Source organism: Gadus chalcogrammus, chromosome 8 (genome assembly GCF_026213295.1).
Source record: "Gadus chalcogrammus isolate NIFS_2021 chromosome 8, NIFS_Gcha_1.0, whole genome shotgun sequence".
In the NCBI taxonomy this organism is placed as follows: domain Eukaryota; kingdom Metazoa; phylum Chordata; class Actinopteri; order Gadiformes; family Gadidae; genus Gadus; species Gadus chalcogrammus.
This window is the reverse complement of record NC_079419.1, coordinates 669,920-686,777: the sequence shown is the minus strand read 5'-3', so window position 1 is coordinate 686,777 and position 16,858 is coordinate 669,920. Positions and strand designations below refer to the sequence as shown.

The 16,858-nt window shown below is 44.5% G+C and overlaps 1 protein-coding gene across 1 annotated transcript in view; it reads left to right on the top strand.

Moving 5' to 3' along the window:
• The window catches only part of si:ch211-106n13.3 (vWFA and Collagen domain-containing protein), a 30,937-nt gene that overhangs the window by 1,464 nt on the left and 12,615 nt on the right, over nt 1-16,858 (top strand). The window contains exons 2-20 of the mRNA XM_056596125.1: nt 59-195; nt 296-415; nt 527-667; nt 949-1,111; nt 1,536-1,630; nt 1,712-1,782; nt 2,405-2,630; nt 3,339-3,512; nt 5,220-5,297; nt 5,657-5,668; nt 5,828-5,914; nt 6,217-6,270; nt 6,539-6,592; nt 6,802-6,855; nt 7,020-7,073; nt 10,219-10,272; nt 10,802-10,849; nt 11,378-11,431; nt 14,212-14,259. Of these exons, the coding sequence (XP_056452100.1) occupies nt 59-195; nt 296-415; nt 527-667; nt 949-1,111; nt 1,536-1,630; nt 1,712-1,782; nt 2,405-2,630; nt 3,339-3,512; nt 5,220-5,297; nt 5,657-5,668; nt 5,828-5,914; nt 6,217-6,270; nt 6,539-6,592; nt 6,802-6,855; nt 7,020-7,073; nt 10,219-10,272; nt 10,802-10,849; nt 11,378-11,431; nt 14,212-14,259 (1,724 nt within the window). The remainder of the gene's footprint in view (nt 1-58; nt 196-295; nt 416-526; nt 668-948; nt 1,112-1,535; nt 1,631-1,711; nt 1,783-2,404; nt 2,631-3,338; nt 3,513-5,219; nt 5,298-5,656; nt 5,669-5,827; nt 5,915-6,216; nt 6,271-6,538; nt 6,593-6,801; nt 6,856-7,019; nt 7,074-10,218; nt 10,273-10,801; nt 10,850-11,377; nt 11,432-14,211; nt 14,260-16,858) is intronic.

The following is a 16,858-nucleotide window of genomic DNA, read 5'->3' as shown; positions in this document are numbered from 1 at the left end:
CACACACACACACACACACACGCACACACGCACACACACACTCCCTGCTCCGTCTCAGGCTGCAGTACGACCGCCAACGACCTGGTGTACATCGTCGACGGCTCCTCCAGTCTGGGACTGGGAGACTTCCAGCTCGCCAAGCGGTGGCTCGTCAACATCACCAACAGCTTCGACATCAGCTCCCACCACACACAGGTTCGACCACACCATCGCCACGACCACCGTCCCCTGTTCCTTCCACTCCAGTCGGGTGTGGTCTCGTATTCACCGTGTGTTCTTCCTATTGTGTGCTCAGGTGGGACTGGTGCAGTACAGTGACACGCCCCGCCTTGAAATCCCATTGGGCAAGCACCTGTCCAATCAGGAGCTGGTGGCTGCGATCGAGGACATTGGCTACCTGGGAGGAAGTACAAAGGTGTCGTAGAGATGCTCTTTAAATCGTACGCATCATCTCGAGATTTAGCGCTAGATCAACCTTTACTGTAACATTAGCATGAGGATAACGAATGGACTGATTTGTCTCTAGACTGGGCGGGCCATAAAGTTCGCGACCCAGCATGTGTTTGCCTCGTCCAATCGAACGCGGACAGCCAGGAACCGCATCGCTGTGGTGTTGACAGATGGGCGGAGTCAGGACGACGTCGTGGACGCCGCTCTGGAGGCTAAGGTCAGGGGTCTTCCAACAGATGTGGCTACGTCAGCAGCCGTCTCTATTAGGAGAAGCGTCCGTGGTGTTTGTAATGGTCTGCAAGAGTAACCTGCGACTACACTTTGGTATTCCCCAGTGGTTTCCGTCATCAGTTATTTTTGTTGGATTTGACCTTTAAGAAATCTAAATTGTAATCATGGCGAGTCCCTAGCGTGGGTTAGCAGGCTGTGAACCCCTGGGGTACCCATCAACAGACCGGTCCTCTCGTCTCCATCTCTGTACGTCATCCTCCTCTCCAGGCTCAGAACATTATTCTGTTTGCTGTGGGAGTCGGTAGTGAGATTGACAGCTCTGAGCTGGAGTCCATCGCTAATAAGCCGGCATCTACCTACGTCCTGTATGCGGAGAACTATGCAGCCATCGCCAACATCAGAGATAAACTGGAACAAAAACTGTGTGAAGGTGAGTAAGTTAGGGTCAGATATCCTGAGGTATTCCTGAATTTCCCCAAGGGGATGAATAAAGTATAGACTTACTTACTTATACAGACGTCATTTTGAGTAAAGCTTCGACAAGCGCATGCAACAGTAAATGGTTCCATACCGACCAATCAGGATAGAGATGCTCTGATTGGCCAGAAATTAGCCAGAAGCTATGAAATGGAAGCGGTCTCATCCATAGTTAGCTGCAGTCAACCTGAACAGACATTCTCACCGAGAATTTCACTCACCTAAAGCTGATAGATAAATATGGCATTTCTAAAACATTAGACTCCAGCAACAACTCCTAAGGGAACACCCTACAGCAGCTTTTAATGAAGGATGCTTTGACTTCACCTTCCCTTCAGCTGCCCCCCACTAACCAAGGCCTTCTCCCCCCACTTCAGAATCGGTGTGCCCCGTAGAGACGACCGATTCCTCGGCCCCGTTCAGAGGCTTCGATCTTCTCTCTAGGATGAAGATTGACCTGAAGGCCAAGAAGGTGGAGTAGGACTCTCTGTTAACTGTATCCCACCAGGTAAAGGTCATCATGAGGTCCTGACCCTAACCCTGACCCCTACAGGTGCAGGGATCCATCATGTTTCAACCTGCCTATCTGCTCAACACCAAACTGGACTTCACTGATATGACAAGGTGGGGCTAAGATAGGAAATAAGTCACAATTAACCTGTAAACACCAGATTCTAAGTGTCAAAAGATGCTTTAAAATAGCATTGTGCAATCTAGCTCATGGCTTAAAATGCCCTGGACATATCTATTGCCAATGCTGATTGATAGTGATCTCAATAATATACATCTTAGAACTGATGCATTCTACAAATATAAGTTATTGACCGTTGAATGAAAGAATCTGACAATCGACCTTCCCAGTAACCCTCCCACTGACGCCAGCCAGTCAGCCGGGCTCTACTGGTTCACATCAGAACACTGTTTACATTCTGAAAGTCTGCTGCCTAGTAACTAGGCGTGGCCCGACGTTACACACCGTGGCACCGTATCGATAATGTGGTGGAGGATGTGTCATAACGTTCATGTGCGTGTGCGTGCATGTGTGCGTGTCTGTACGCGTGTACGTGCGTGTGTGTGTGTGTGTGCGTACATGTGTGTGTGTGTGTGTGTGCGTGTGCGTGTGCGTGTGCGTGTGCGTGTGCGTGTGCGTGTGTGTGTGTGTGTGTGTGTGTGTGTGTGCGCGTACATGTGTGTGTGTGTGCGTGTGTGTGTGTGTGTGTGCGTGTGTGTGTGCGTGTGTGTCCAGGTCCGTGCTCCCCGAGGGCCTCCCCCGGGCCTTCGTGTTCGTTGCCACGCTGCGTCTGAGGAGCCCGTCCCACAAGGTGAAGCTGGACCTGCTGCGCGTCGTGTCCGGGGACGGGCGGGTCCAGACGGCCCTGACGCTGAACGGCGTCTCCAGGTCTGTGGTCTTCACCACCACCAGCCTCAGCAGGAAGGAGCAGAGCATCGTCTTCAACAACAAAGGCATACAGGTAGCTCTGATGCTAACACTATGCTAGCCTTGAACCGCGTGCACAAAGTGGATTGACAGCCAGGGGCAGTGCTCCTGCTCTCTGATTGGTGGGCCTCACTGTGACACTCGATAATGGTTGATCTCTGCACTGCTGCTACGCTGGTCAAGGAAACTCTCTCACAAGTCAGTGTGTCAGTGTGTCCACGTTAACAAAGGTCTTGTAGAAAAGTGTAACATATGTTTTCTTCTTAAATCGTACCTTCTGCGGCCACTTCCAGATACCCCATCCTGTTTCATCTAATTAGAACCAAACCCCAACCCCACTGGAGCATCGGTTTGCATAAGATGAATCCCTCTCTGTTTTACCGAGGCTATTGCATGCATAACTTCGTATTGGTTGATATGGTTGATTCAGCAGGATCATTGATTCATTGATGCAACATAACTGACCGCTTATTGATCACAAATGAAGGGGACATCTGTACAGCAGCCCTGTAGCCCCAGAATGAGGAAGCTGCCTGCATGATTACACATCAGGTTCCCCTCTCCCAGATGGATCTCTGGGAGATATATCATATCTACTTTGAAATCTATTCATGAGTTGTCCAGCATCCTTTCAATACACATTTCAGGATGTCTTCCTTGAAAAAAGGTGACAAGAAAAAGACATCTAGAAACAATATATCCCAACTATTCTCACCACAATGCTGTGGTGGTTTTCCCCCAGAGGTTGTTTGACACTGATTGGCATCAGCTGAAGGTGTTGGTTCGGTCCGGACGCGTCATCTCCTACCTGGACGGGGTGAAGGTCGAAGAACAGCTCTTGGGCGCCGTCACTCCCATCTACATCGACGGGAAGATTCAGGTCGCCAAGAAGGTCAAGATGGAGGCCACTGTGCCGGTGAGCTTTGTGCGGTTTTTTCTCATTGAATTTTTCTCAAATAAATAAGGACAGACATTTATAAATAGATGAAATAATTAAATACATAAATGCATGATTAAACATACAGATAAATGAATATATAAATATACACAAATGATGTTATATATGAATAATTTACATATTATTTTTGTATCAATTTATTCATTTATTTATTTGCGCATTTTGTGTGTTTGTTTATCCTTTATTTGTAGATAAGTGTTTTTTTGGTCCTATATATATATATATATATATTGTAGTGCCATATATATATTCACCCGCACACTTATTTGGAGCTGCATGCCTCTTAACTCCAATTATGAACTACAGGCCTGCGGGTTTTTTAAAATAACTACAATGCATCCCATGTTTGAAAGACAGTAGTAGTACTTAAAAGGTAGGCGGCACGTGGGCACGGAAATACAGCCTCGTTTAAAACACCGAGCCCCGCTGCAGTAGCAGCAGCAGCGGCACACTGGGCCACTGTGTGTCCCAAGCTGTAATTACAACCTGGCGTGCCACCGTAATGTCGGAGAAACATGGGCGCGTACTCGCACTGCCAGTCAAGACCAAGCTGCTCACAGCTGTTTCGTGTCGTGGTGAGCGACCCACATTCACAGCTCAATCTGTATTTCCCAGACTTGTTCTATCTAGTGAGGGGTGTGTGTTTTTTCGTCATCATGTTGAGAATGTGTCAGCTTTGCATCGTGTACCTACCTCTTTTTAGCTTTCGCTACTACTGCAGACGCAATTAAGCTGACCTAGTTTTCACCATGGCCGCAAAGTTCCATCCAATGTACTCGAGCCACAAATTCAATTACATTTGTTTAAATTGGTAATAGTAGTTGCAATAGCGTATCTTTCACCAGAGAGGGTGCTGTCCCCACGGTTGTGCTTAAATGTTTGTTTACAATTTGCTACTTTGTAATAAGACGGGGATATAGGATAACAAAGAAGCCTTTGGAAGCAAAAAGTAATGTAGCCTTTTGAATATCCTTAGTGCGTTTCTATACTTTAGTTTAGATTGTATTCATTTATCTAACCAATCTTCAACCTGGCATGTCAATGGAGAACAGATTCCTTCTTACAAAAATAGCCAATATTAATAAGGTACACTGGACAGAGGGATTTTCAATACAATACAGACATTATTGTTCAAGGAGGATGTGTCTGTGAAAATGATCCCAGGCTTTTTGCAGCTCATTCCAGAGTGCAGCGCTGATTGTTAGGAATTAACAGTTTGGATCTTGTAGACAGGGATGGTTGTATTTAGGTGCAACGAAGAAGATAAAAGGGAAGACGCAGAAGAACGAGAGAGCAGGCCTCAAATTATTTGGATGTAAAAGAAGCTCATTCAGAACAACGACTATAGAGACCATAAGAGTCAGACGATTATCTGTAGACACCATAGACTAAGGAGACCGTATGAGTCAGACCCTATACTGTAGAGAACATCGACATAGGAGTCAGACCACCAGACCACGTCAATTAGTCAACTGCAACAAGTGCATTCAACCACGAAGACCCAAAAAGAATCATGCGAGTACATCACATTCCTCAAAAGTTTGTGACGCTCGTTCTGAAAGTCCTTTGGCACTGATTTTCATGACTTAACTGAAACTTTGTCGCATAAAAGTATTTTAATCTGCTTTGATGTACAATGCTAGCTAAGTGTTTGTTCACACACAGTTGGAGCTGCAGAAGATGAGGCTGTACTGTGACCCGGAACAAAATGACATGGAGACAGCGTGTGAAATCTTCTCTGTGGTAAGTGTGTGTGTGTGTGTGTGTGTGTGTGTGTGTGTGTGTGTGTGTGTGTGTGTGTGTGTGTGTGTGTGTGTGTGTGTGTGTGTGTGTGTGTGTGTGTGTGTGTGTGCGTGCGTGCTTGTGTGCATGTGGTTATGTGGTTTTATAAATCTGAAGGATGTAGTTTGTGTGTTTACCCATATCTTAAACAGTAAATTTCTTTACATGATCGCTTCCAGCTGAATTGTTGGTGCTGGCTGTTGGTTGTATGATCAAGTCATTCATTCGTCAGAAGGCTCTGTTCTTTAGGGCATTTTTCATTCTACATGTAAAGCATAATGCAAACAAATGATCCTCATTGTTTTTTTGTTTTTTTTCAGGAGGATGACAGGGTAAGATTGTACTGATTTTTAAACATTGCTTTTAACTTATTGTTATTGTGTTAGTATAATCATGTCTTTCGGTTATAACAAAGTCTGTGCTTCTGAAATTCTGCCCTACTTTTTTTAACTAAAACGTGAGCTTCTCCCAACCTACCCATTGGTCCTCAGTGTCCACTCAACCGGGAGCCTGCAGCCAGCCAGAGCTGTAACTGTCCAATGGGAAAGCGGGGATCGACCGGATTACCGGGACCAATGGTAACTCAACCCTGCCATATGTTTCTATGAGTATAAACACTACTATACTATTATTAACCAACACAATACTAATAGTCCCTAGATGGGCCATTATTATAGGCCATATTTTGAAGAATCTGAAATATGTCATGCAGCCTTTTGCATTTTATGAGATTGTATGGGATTATATAATACATGTGGAAGACCCATGTCTAGAATTGTGTTTCATCATATATGAGGCCTTTAGGGGGGATTTTCTAAAGAGTGGAGACAGCCTGAATCGAGTGTTGCCACTGACGTAGGTTGTGTTGTGTCTGACCCAGGGCTTCAGAGGGGAGAAGGGGAGAGAGGGACCACCGGGACCTGACGGAAAGCCTGTGAGTCCTTCTTTCACCTGTGTGTGTGTGTGTGTGTGTGTGTGTGTGTGTGTGTGTGTGTGTGTGTGTGTGTGTGTGTGTGTGTGTGTGTGTGTGTGTGTGTGTGTGTGTGTGTGTGTGTGTGTGTGTACACGCGCATCATAGACAATTGCATATATTTCCTTCTAACCTGGATGTCGGTCAATCTTGAATTATGTTTTTCTTAAACGCTGAAATCAGCCATTTTATTTAAGTCCTGTGCTTAATAATGTCATAACCCCACACACAGGGTAAGCCAGGGCTGCCAGGATTGGCCGGAGATCCTGGAAAGACTGGCCTGAAAGTGAGTTTGGAGATATATTAACATTTTAGAATTCACTTCAGGTAAAAAGGTCAACCGGTTTCTGAATAGTGTCATGCTTTAGGTCTTTCTAAATAACAACAAAGGACCAAGTATAACAACTACAATACAGATCACGTTTGGGCTGGACATAGTTTTCACGTATTGTTTACATATCCATGATCTATTTTAAAGTGTGATGTGTTCCACAGGGAGAATGGGGAGAGCCCGGACTCAGAGGGGAGTCTGGACTCAATGGGACCAAAGTAAGTAACATCAGTTCTATAAATATTAAACTATGTGATATAATATCATAATGTATAACATTAGAGTACAACAGTTGATGTGATCATGTTATCGATGCTTTGAGTGGATGTGTCTGGCTTGTGCTACAAGCTAACGTGACTCATGAGAGTCATTCTGTCCATAGGGGGAGATGGGGTCTCCGGGTACCCCCGGCCCCCCAGGACCACCTGGCCCTGTAGTGAGTACCTGAACCCCCATCCCAACCCAACCCACCCTCTCCCCTTCTGCTTGTTCTCGTTACAAGACACTATAACCTCACTAGTGACCATGACCTCACTATCACTAAAACCTCACAAGTCACTATAACCTCACTAGTGACCATGACCTCACTATCACTAAAACCTCACAAGTCACTATAACCTAACTAGTCACTATAACCTCACTAGTCACTATAACCTCACTAGTGACCATGACCTCACTATCACTAAAACCTCACAAGTCACTATAACCTCACTAGTCACTATAACCTCACTAGTGACCATGACCTCACTATCACTAAAACCTCACAAGACACTATAACCTCACTAGTGACCATGACCTCACTAGTGACCATGACCTCACTAGTGACCATGACCTCACTATCACTAAAACCTCACAAGTCACTATAACCTCACTAGTGACCATGACCTCACTATCACTAAAACCTCACAAGTCACTATAACCTCACTAGTGACCATGACCTCACTATCACTAAAACCTCACAAGTCACTATAACCTCACTAGTCACTATAACCTCACTAGTCACTATAACCTCACTAGTGACCATGACCTCACTATCACTAAAACCTCACAAGTCACTATAACCTCACTAGTCACTATAACCTCACTAGTCACTATAACCTCACTAGTGACCATGACCTCACTATCACTAAAACCTCACAAGTCACTATAACCTCACTAGTCACTATAACCTCACTAGTCACTATGACCTCACTAGTCACTAAAACCTCACTATCACTAAAACCTCACAAGTCACTATAACCTCACTAGTCACTATAACCTCACTAGTCACTATGACCTCACTAGTCACTATAACCCCACTAGTCAATATCACCTCACTAGTCACTAAAACCCCACTAGTCACTATAACCTCACTAGTCACTATAACCTCACTAGTCACTATAACATCACTAGTCACTATAGCCTCACTAGTCACTATAGCCCCACTAGTCACTATAACCTCACTAACCACTATAATCTCACTAGTCACTATAACCTCACTAGTCACTATAACATCACTAGTCACTATAGCACCACTAGTCACTATAGCCCCACTAGTCACTATAACCGCACTAGTCACTATAACCTCACTAGTCACTATAACCTCACTAACCACTATAACCCCACTAGTCACTATAACCTCACTAACCACTATAACCTCACTAGTCACTATAACCTCACTAGTCACTATAACCTCACTAGTCACTATAACCTCACTAGTCACTCTAGCCCCACTAGTCACTATAACCGCACTAGTCACTATAACCTCACTAGTCACTATAACCTCACTAACCACTATAACCCCACTAGTCACTATAACCTCACTAACCACTATAACCTCACTAGTCACTATAACCTCACTAGTCACTATAACCTCACTAGTCACTATAACCTCACTAGTCACTATAACCTCACTAGTCACTATAACCCCACTAGTCACTATAACCTCACTTGTCACTATAACCTCACTAGTCACTATAACCTCACTAGTCACTATAACCTCACTAGTCACTATAACCTCACTAGTCACTATAGCTCCACTAGTCACTATAGCCCCACTAGTCACTATAACCTCACTGGTCACTATAACCTCACTAGTAACTATAACCTAACTAGTCACTATAACCTCACTAGTCACTATAACCTCACTAGTCACTATAACATCACTAGTCACTATAACCTCACTAGTCACTATAACCTCACTAGTCACTATAACATCACTAGTCACTCTAGCCCCACTAGTCACTATAACCTCACTAGTCACTCTAGCCCCACTAGTCACTATAACCTCACTAGTCACTATAACCTCACTTGTCACTATAGCTCCACTAGTCACTCTAGCCCCACTAGTCACTATAACCTCACTAGTCACTATAACCTCACTAGTCACTATAGCCCTACTAGTCACTCTAGCCCCACTAGTCACTATAACCTCACTAGTCACTCTAGCCCCACTAGTCACTATAACATCACTGGTCACTATAACCTCACTAGTCACTATAGCCCTACTAGTCACTCTTGCCCCACTAGTCACTATAACATCACTGGTCACTATAACCTCACTAGTCACTATAGCTCCACTAGTCACTATAACCTCACTAGTCACTATAGCCTCACTAGTCACTCTAGCCTCACTAGTCACTCTAGCCCCACTAGTCACTATAACCTCACTAGTCACTATAACCTCACTAGTCACTATAACCTCACTAGTCACTCTAGCCCCACTAGTCACTATAACATCACTGGTCACTATAACCTCACTAGTCACTATAGCCCTACTAGTCACTCTTGCCCCACTAGTCACTATAACCTCACTAGTCACTATAACCTCACTAGTCACTATAGCCCTACTAGTCACTCTAGCCCCACTAGTCACTATAACATCACTGGTCACTATAACCTCACTAGTCACTATAGCTCCACTAGTCACTATAACCTCACTGGTCACTATAACCTCACTAGTCACTATAACCTCACTGGTCACTATAACCTCACTAGTCACTATAACCTCACTGGTCACTATAACCTCACTAGTCACTATAGCTCCACTAGTCACTATAACCTCACTAGTCACTATAACCTCACTAGTCACTATAGCCTCACTAGTCACTCTAGCCCCACTAGTCACTACAACCTCACTAGTCACTATAACCTCACTAGTCACTATAACCTCACTAGTCACTATAGCTCCACTAGTCACTATAACCTCACTGGTCACTATAACCTCACTAGTCACTATAACCTCACTGGTCACTATAACCTCACTAGTCACTATAACCTCACTGGTCACTATAACCTCACTAGTCACTATAGCTCCACTAGTCACTATAACCTCACTAGTCACTATAGCCTCACTAGTCACTCTAGCCCCACTAGTCACTATAACCTCACTAGTCACTATAACCTCACTAGTCACTATAACCTCACTAGTCACTCTAGCCTCACTAGTCACTATAGCCTCACTAGTCACTCTAGCCCCACTAGTCACTCTAGCCCCACTAGTCACTATAACATCACTAGTGCCAGACCCCAGGTAAACACTACATATCGTATCATATCTCAGGAGTCCCCAGACCAAGGTGTGATGCTGTTGTGTCTTACAGGGACCTGGGTTTGAGATACTGAACACTTTGGAGCAGCAAGGCACAGGAACGAAGGTATTCACCGCCAACAGCCACCTTCTGGTCAGGTTGGCCAGGAGGAAGGACAGAAAATGAGGAATGCCATTGGCCAAACATCCTGTTCCCTGTGGGGCCTTGTGAGACCAGACACCGTAGCTGATGCTGTGGTTTTACAGGGATATCCCTTTCACCTGTTACGGCCATTTGGAGCTGATGCTGTGGTTTTACAGGGATATCCCTTTCACCTGTTACGGCCATTTGGAGCTGATGCTGTGGTTTTACAGGGATATCCCTTTCACCTGTTACGGCCATTTGGAGCTGATGCTGTGGTTTTACAGGGATATCCCTTTCACCTGTTACGGCCATTTGGAGCTGATGCTTAAATCAATGCACATTTTCATCCATCATTCCCAACTTAAAAAACTGGGAAAAAGCGATGTATTACTGGTACATCATAACGAATGTATTCTGTACATTGCTCATTTTACTATTATGTCATTGATGCAACCGTCTTCAATACCTTTGTGTGTTCTTTTGCTTTCTCCTTGTCGTTTGCTCATCGTAGGCGTTGGCTTCAGGATCTCAGGGTCCAGTCGGACCACCTGGGCCACAGGTATCAGAGCTACATATCTATATGACAATATATTGAATGTTTATTCAGGCTCTTTTGACCTCCTCTTCTCTAGCTGATGCAGTTCTGCATCATATCGCTATAGTATTCAATATAAATTGTCATTCAAATAGAACTAGAAAGAGAAGGCCTTAGGGTAATGTGTGGAGGCAAACATTAGACTCGTGGGACCACCCTGATATTCACGCTTGGCTTCTGTTTGGCCTCGCCTGGCCAGTCATGGATTTCCAAATATGGCCGCTGCTTGATGTTCAAAAACCTCTAGGCAATCAGTGTTCTCACGATGGTCGTTCATTTGTACAAATTGCTGATGACGAGATAGGCATTCTCAACCGGCATCAAAACTATCCCTAAACCCATTAACTACATGAATGTGTAATATCATCTGTTGTTTAGACTATTGAACCTGCGGTGCCTCAATGTGTGTCCCCTTCTATGCTGCATGTGTACAATACGTGAAGCATATGAAACCATGCAGCTCTATATCTCTCTCTGTCTGGATGTGTCCAGGGAGAACCCGGCCCACAAGGAAAGGATGGCTTGGCTGGATCTGCTGGAGCAAAGGTGAGCATCTCCATCGGCCCGTCACTGTAGGAAGAGCCCTCCCGGACCCAGGCAGAGGGAGGGTTCAGTATTAACAAGTGCCTTTAGTGTGCATTCATTGAAAATACACTATATGCAAGCAATGCAATCAAACCCCCTACTTTCTGATTGGCTCTTGCTGTTTAGGATTTTGGGATGTTTTCATTCGATTTTTTTTAAAAGAAACAACATTTATATTGGTACAAAGATCATTAATAGAAAACACTTGATTTGATGCCGAATTTATTAACTAAGATAATAACTCTGGGTTTGAGTCAGAGAGTCGTTCAGAAAAGGTTTGCTTAGATTACTGCATTTCCCATCAGAAGAGGTGAAGGGGATTACATTTGCTGATAACAAGTTCAGTAGACCGCAACATCCGGAGGTTATATGCTCAAATGTTTTTCACATCCATTTTCCCAGCAACTTTCTCTTCCCCTTTCCACTCAGTCTATACCTTAAGATAGAACAACAGATAAGTGTTAAATTGCCGTCCCTCTGAGCTTAATTTACACCACGGTTGTGCGAGGTCCACTCCCCTCCCTCAACCCCTCCCGTCTCGAGACGAACCACGGCCTCATGTCAGATTCCTTCTTAACAAGCAGATGTGTGCTGGTGTAATTAAAGAGCTGCAATGGCAGCCAAGCCCTGCTACCACCTGACCCACGGCCTGTCACCCCGCAGCCCCGCCCAGCCCCGCGTTCCCGCCCAGCCCCGGGCGGGAGCGCGGGGCTGGGCGGGGCTGGGTTAGGGCGGCCACATCAGAGAGGCCCCCCGGTGGTTATCCAATCATACCCCCTCGAGCGCCACAGACAGGCTGGAGGGGAGAAGCAGAGAGAGACAGACAGACAGACAGACAGACAGACAGACAGACAGACAGGCAGGCAGGCAGGCAGGCAGGCAGGCAGGCAGGCAGGCAGGCAGACAGACAGACAGACAGACAGACAGACAGACAGACAGACAGACAGACAGACAGAGAACTGGTGTAGATTTGTTTAAAGGGTCTTGTGATTGCAGTTTGTAGTGCTTTGGCTATTTGTTGCACCGGGTTAGGCTTTACAAGATGGAAGATGAAATAGTAAGGGGTTAGGTTTATAATCAATCGTTGAAAGTCCTTGTGAGGAATTCCTTTACCGTAACGTAATAAATAAATGATAATTTTGTGAACCAATCTTAAAAAAATATTCTGATGTTTAAGTTAAATGTAAAGTATCAATAAAAAAACATTTCATTCTTTGAGCAAGAAGGTATTTTCGATGCTATTTATTTAAATGAAAGGATTACAGGAATTTCATGACAGAACAAGACTTATAGCTTGTCGTCTAAAGCGTAAACATGAATGGCTACCTCGAAGATAACCCTTAATTTGATAGCTATGTGCTTGATGTGAAAAGTGAAAGTTTGGTGATAGCCAAGTTTAACAAGCGACCGGCTCCTTGCCAATTACAAGGAGCTGCAGTCATGTCTCTCCTGCTCTGTGGTATAATTAAGTACAGCTTTGAAGAGCGACACAGTAGTTAGCATTCTCCTTGGAGTGCTGAAGTGTTTTATTGGTTCCGGTTCTGAAAGATAAAATAAAGTTGAATGGGGAGGGCCATGATGGAAAACATTTCATTTAAAAGCTCTTTAAAATACAGCGTTAAAGGATGTTAATATGTTAAAATCAAAAATAATAAAAACATTTTTGACGTTAATATGATTGAGTTGAATGGCTTAACCGTTTTGTGAGGTAAAAAGCACTTTGATATCTTCCCTAACAGTTTTACCGGTGCCCACCCAGTTGGACCAAACCATGAGGGTTGTCACTTTGAAGTCTTTTAATAGTTAATTAAGTCCCACCTCTACACTTACGCTTTTTAAAAATAGCCTCCAGCGATACATACATGCCCTATTATTTGTGCACCGCCCCCAAAGCACATGTAGAGGTACTTTAAGATGTGAATACCCCTAGTCTACACACCCCTGTGGATTATCCTGAAGGTTGGAACATGCCCACACCCTGGCTCAGCTAACCACACACACACCCACATCCAGGCGGCTGTTTGGGGAGGCCGTGTTCTGGCTGCCTGAATGGATGCGCCCGTGGTATTGTGCTCTGGGCAGGGGAGGCTAAAGCAGCCCCTTAAAAAGGCCTGGCTCATCCTAAACGCCGGCAGTCATTTGTTTGTAATTGTGTTTCCCAAAAATGTTAAATGTTGAAAAGAAAAAGACAATATATCAACATATCTACATATTAAGGTCTAAGGTCGATGTCAAACACCCTCGGCTATCGTGTGTCGCTGAGTGACCTCTGGGGTACAGCCTGTTAACTGTATGTGTTACAGGGAGTACCTCTGGGGTACAGCCTGTTAACTGTATGTGTTACAGGGAGTACCTCTGGGGTACAGCTTGTTAACTGTATGTGTTACAGGGGGTACCTCTGGGGTACAGCCTGTTAACTGTATTCCGTGTGTTACAGGGAGTACCTCTGGGGTACAGCCTGTTAACTGTATGTGTTACAGGGAGTACCTCTGGGGTACAGCCTGGTAACTGTATGTGTTACAGGAGTACCTCTGGGGTACAGCCTGTTAACTGTATATGTTACAGGAGTACCTCTGGGGTACAGCCTGTTAACTGTATGTGTTACAGGGAGTACCTCTGGGGTACAGCCTGGTAACTGTATGTGTTACAGGGAGTACCTCTGGGGTACAGCCTGTTAACTGTATGTGTTACAGGGAGTACCTCTGGGGTACAGCCTGGTAACTGTATTCCGTGTGTTACAGGGAGAGAAGGGGGGGGCCGGGGTCCCAGGAGTTTTGACAGGCGGTCAGGTGAGTCCAATATATATCTCTTTTCACTATATTGTAGCACATGAAAATAAGCTGTACTTGTATTGGGAATCACCTGATTGTAATTTCAATCAGTAACGGCTACGATACGATACGATACGACTTTATCAATCCCCGTAGGAGAAATTAGTTAAAGGCTGGTTGAAGTGTTTGATTAATGCTAGCAATGGTATGATTTGTATTTGCGAGATTAGACCGAACGTGTCATTAAAATGTCCGTAAACAGACACACACACACACACACACACACACACACACACACACACACACACACACACACACACACACACACACACACACACACACACACACACACACACACACACACACACACACACACACACACACACACACACACACACACCTTGTCACTCTTAGTTACGACCTGGTGAAGTACCTGGAATACCCCAGCTCATGAGTTGGCCTTGTGTGTTTGTGCGTGCATGGATGTTTATGTGTGTGTGTGTGTGTGTGTGTGCACATACTTGCATACATTGCAGACTTTCAACGTCAATAACTCTACTAACGAGTTCTTCAGCCAGCCTGAGATCATGGAACGCAAATATTGTCCAACCCAAACTAATTATACATTTAAATAGCCTTTCATATTTTTCTAGGCTGCTCATCCACACTAACGGTGATTGCTGTATAGATGAGTTCAGCGTGCTCAGCCTTAGTGCATTTGATTTAGACTGAGGAGACTGAGGAAGACACAGGACAGGACGGGGACAACAGGGTTATATTATATATTTAACAGTCCTTTTGGGATATTTGTCTTCACTGTGCTGTGGTGTCTGACGATTGCTTTACTTATTGCTAGGCACTTTTACCACTTGCATGTGAATCTATGCACAGTGAATAATGTGTTTTGTATCTATTGTAGTGATGCACTATATAGCAAATGTTTAGTTGGATACAGTTAAAAAGTGGTCCCAATGAGATGACTTGGATAAGCTCCAGTATTGGAAAAGCTATTCAAAAGTCAGTATAGTCTATCTATATATCCATCATGGAATAATCAGGACAAGTTGAAGACAAGGCTGTAGGCCACATAATTAGTCCCAGCTGTCAGTCTGTGCGTTCATATGATACATGAATTCCGAAAAGGACTCAAGACTCACCTGTTCAGAGTCCACCTCAACACTACATAGCCACCCTCCCCCTTCTGGCCACCATTGTACACTGTATTGTATTGTATTATATTATATTGCACTATAGTACTTAACTGTGTAGCAACTGCAGTGACTGCTATCATGGCTGCAACACGGGGAATTGGTTAGCCTAGCGATTGTTGTACTTGCACTTGGTTCTATGAACATCCTTTCTGTACCGACAGCGATATATTGATGCACTTCTTATGACAAATATACTTAGTGCAAGTCGCTTTGGATAAAAGCGTCTGCTAAATGCCCTAAATGTAAAAATGTAGATGAATATAAACATAGTGGCTTGGTTTTTAATGTAAACAAACTTAAAATAGTTTTAGAGACTAGTAGGCAGGGGCAAAACCACCAGGAAATACACACACACACACACACACACACACACACACACACACACACACACACACACACACACACACACACACACACACACACACACACACACACACACACACACACACACACACACACACACACACACACACACACATAAACATCCATGCACGCACAAACACACAAGGCCAACTCATGAGCTGGGGTATTCCAGGTACTTCACCAGGTCGTAACTAAGAGTGACAAGGTTTGTGTGTGTGTGTGTGTGTGTGTGTGTGTGTGTGTGTGTGTGTGTGTGTGTGTGTGTGTGTGTGTGTGTGTGTGTGTGTGTGTTGGCTGGGAGTCTTTCTTCTCGTGCTCTTTTCTTTCAAGACTCACTTTTCACTTTTCATTGCTCACTTTTTAAGCGTTATGGGAAACATATTTAAACTTGAAAGTAGTAAGGGGGGGTTTTCAAATGATCACATCTTAGCTGTGGAGCGCTTCAACCGTGAGAGGCAAAGTTTGGATGGAGGTTAACCCATCCTGTCACTGGAGATGAGAGGCTAGACTGTACAAACTGTGCGTGGAACAAGGTCTGCTTTGATCCGTTCTGTCACCCAGGATGCAGTGGTCGAGATACGCTGAGAGGAACCACCGACCTCATGACCCTGAGTGGTGTGGGAGATTTGGTTTGAGTGTCAGTGTGAGTGTTGGTGTGTGTGTGTGTGTGTGTGTGTGTGTGTGTGTGTGTGTGTGTGTGTGTGTGTGTGTGTGTGTGTGTGTGTGTGTGTGTGTGTGTGTGTGTGTGTGTGTGTGTGTGTGTGTGTGTGTGTGTGTGTGTGCGTGCGTGCGTGCGTGCGTGTGTTGAATAGAGCCTAAACTCCCACAGAATGTGCCAAAATATTGCATAAGTTATCAATTACAAACTAGTATGTACAAATTAAAGCACAGAGCAGTCTCAAAATGCAACGAGTCTATTTTAAGCACCTTGTTTGATGGTTAGGTTACTGTCTATGTGAATAGAAAGTAACCTTCGCAATAAATTTTTTTGGGGGGGAAGTGAATTTGATTTTTGTTTTCTCCAAACAGACGGACAACAGTTA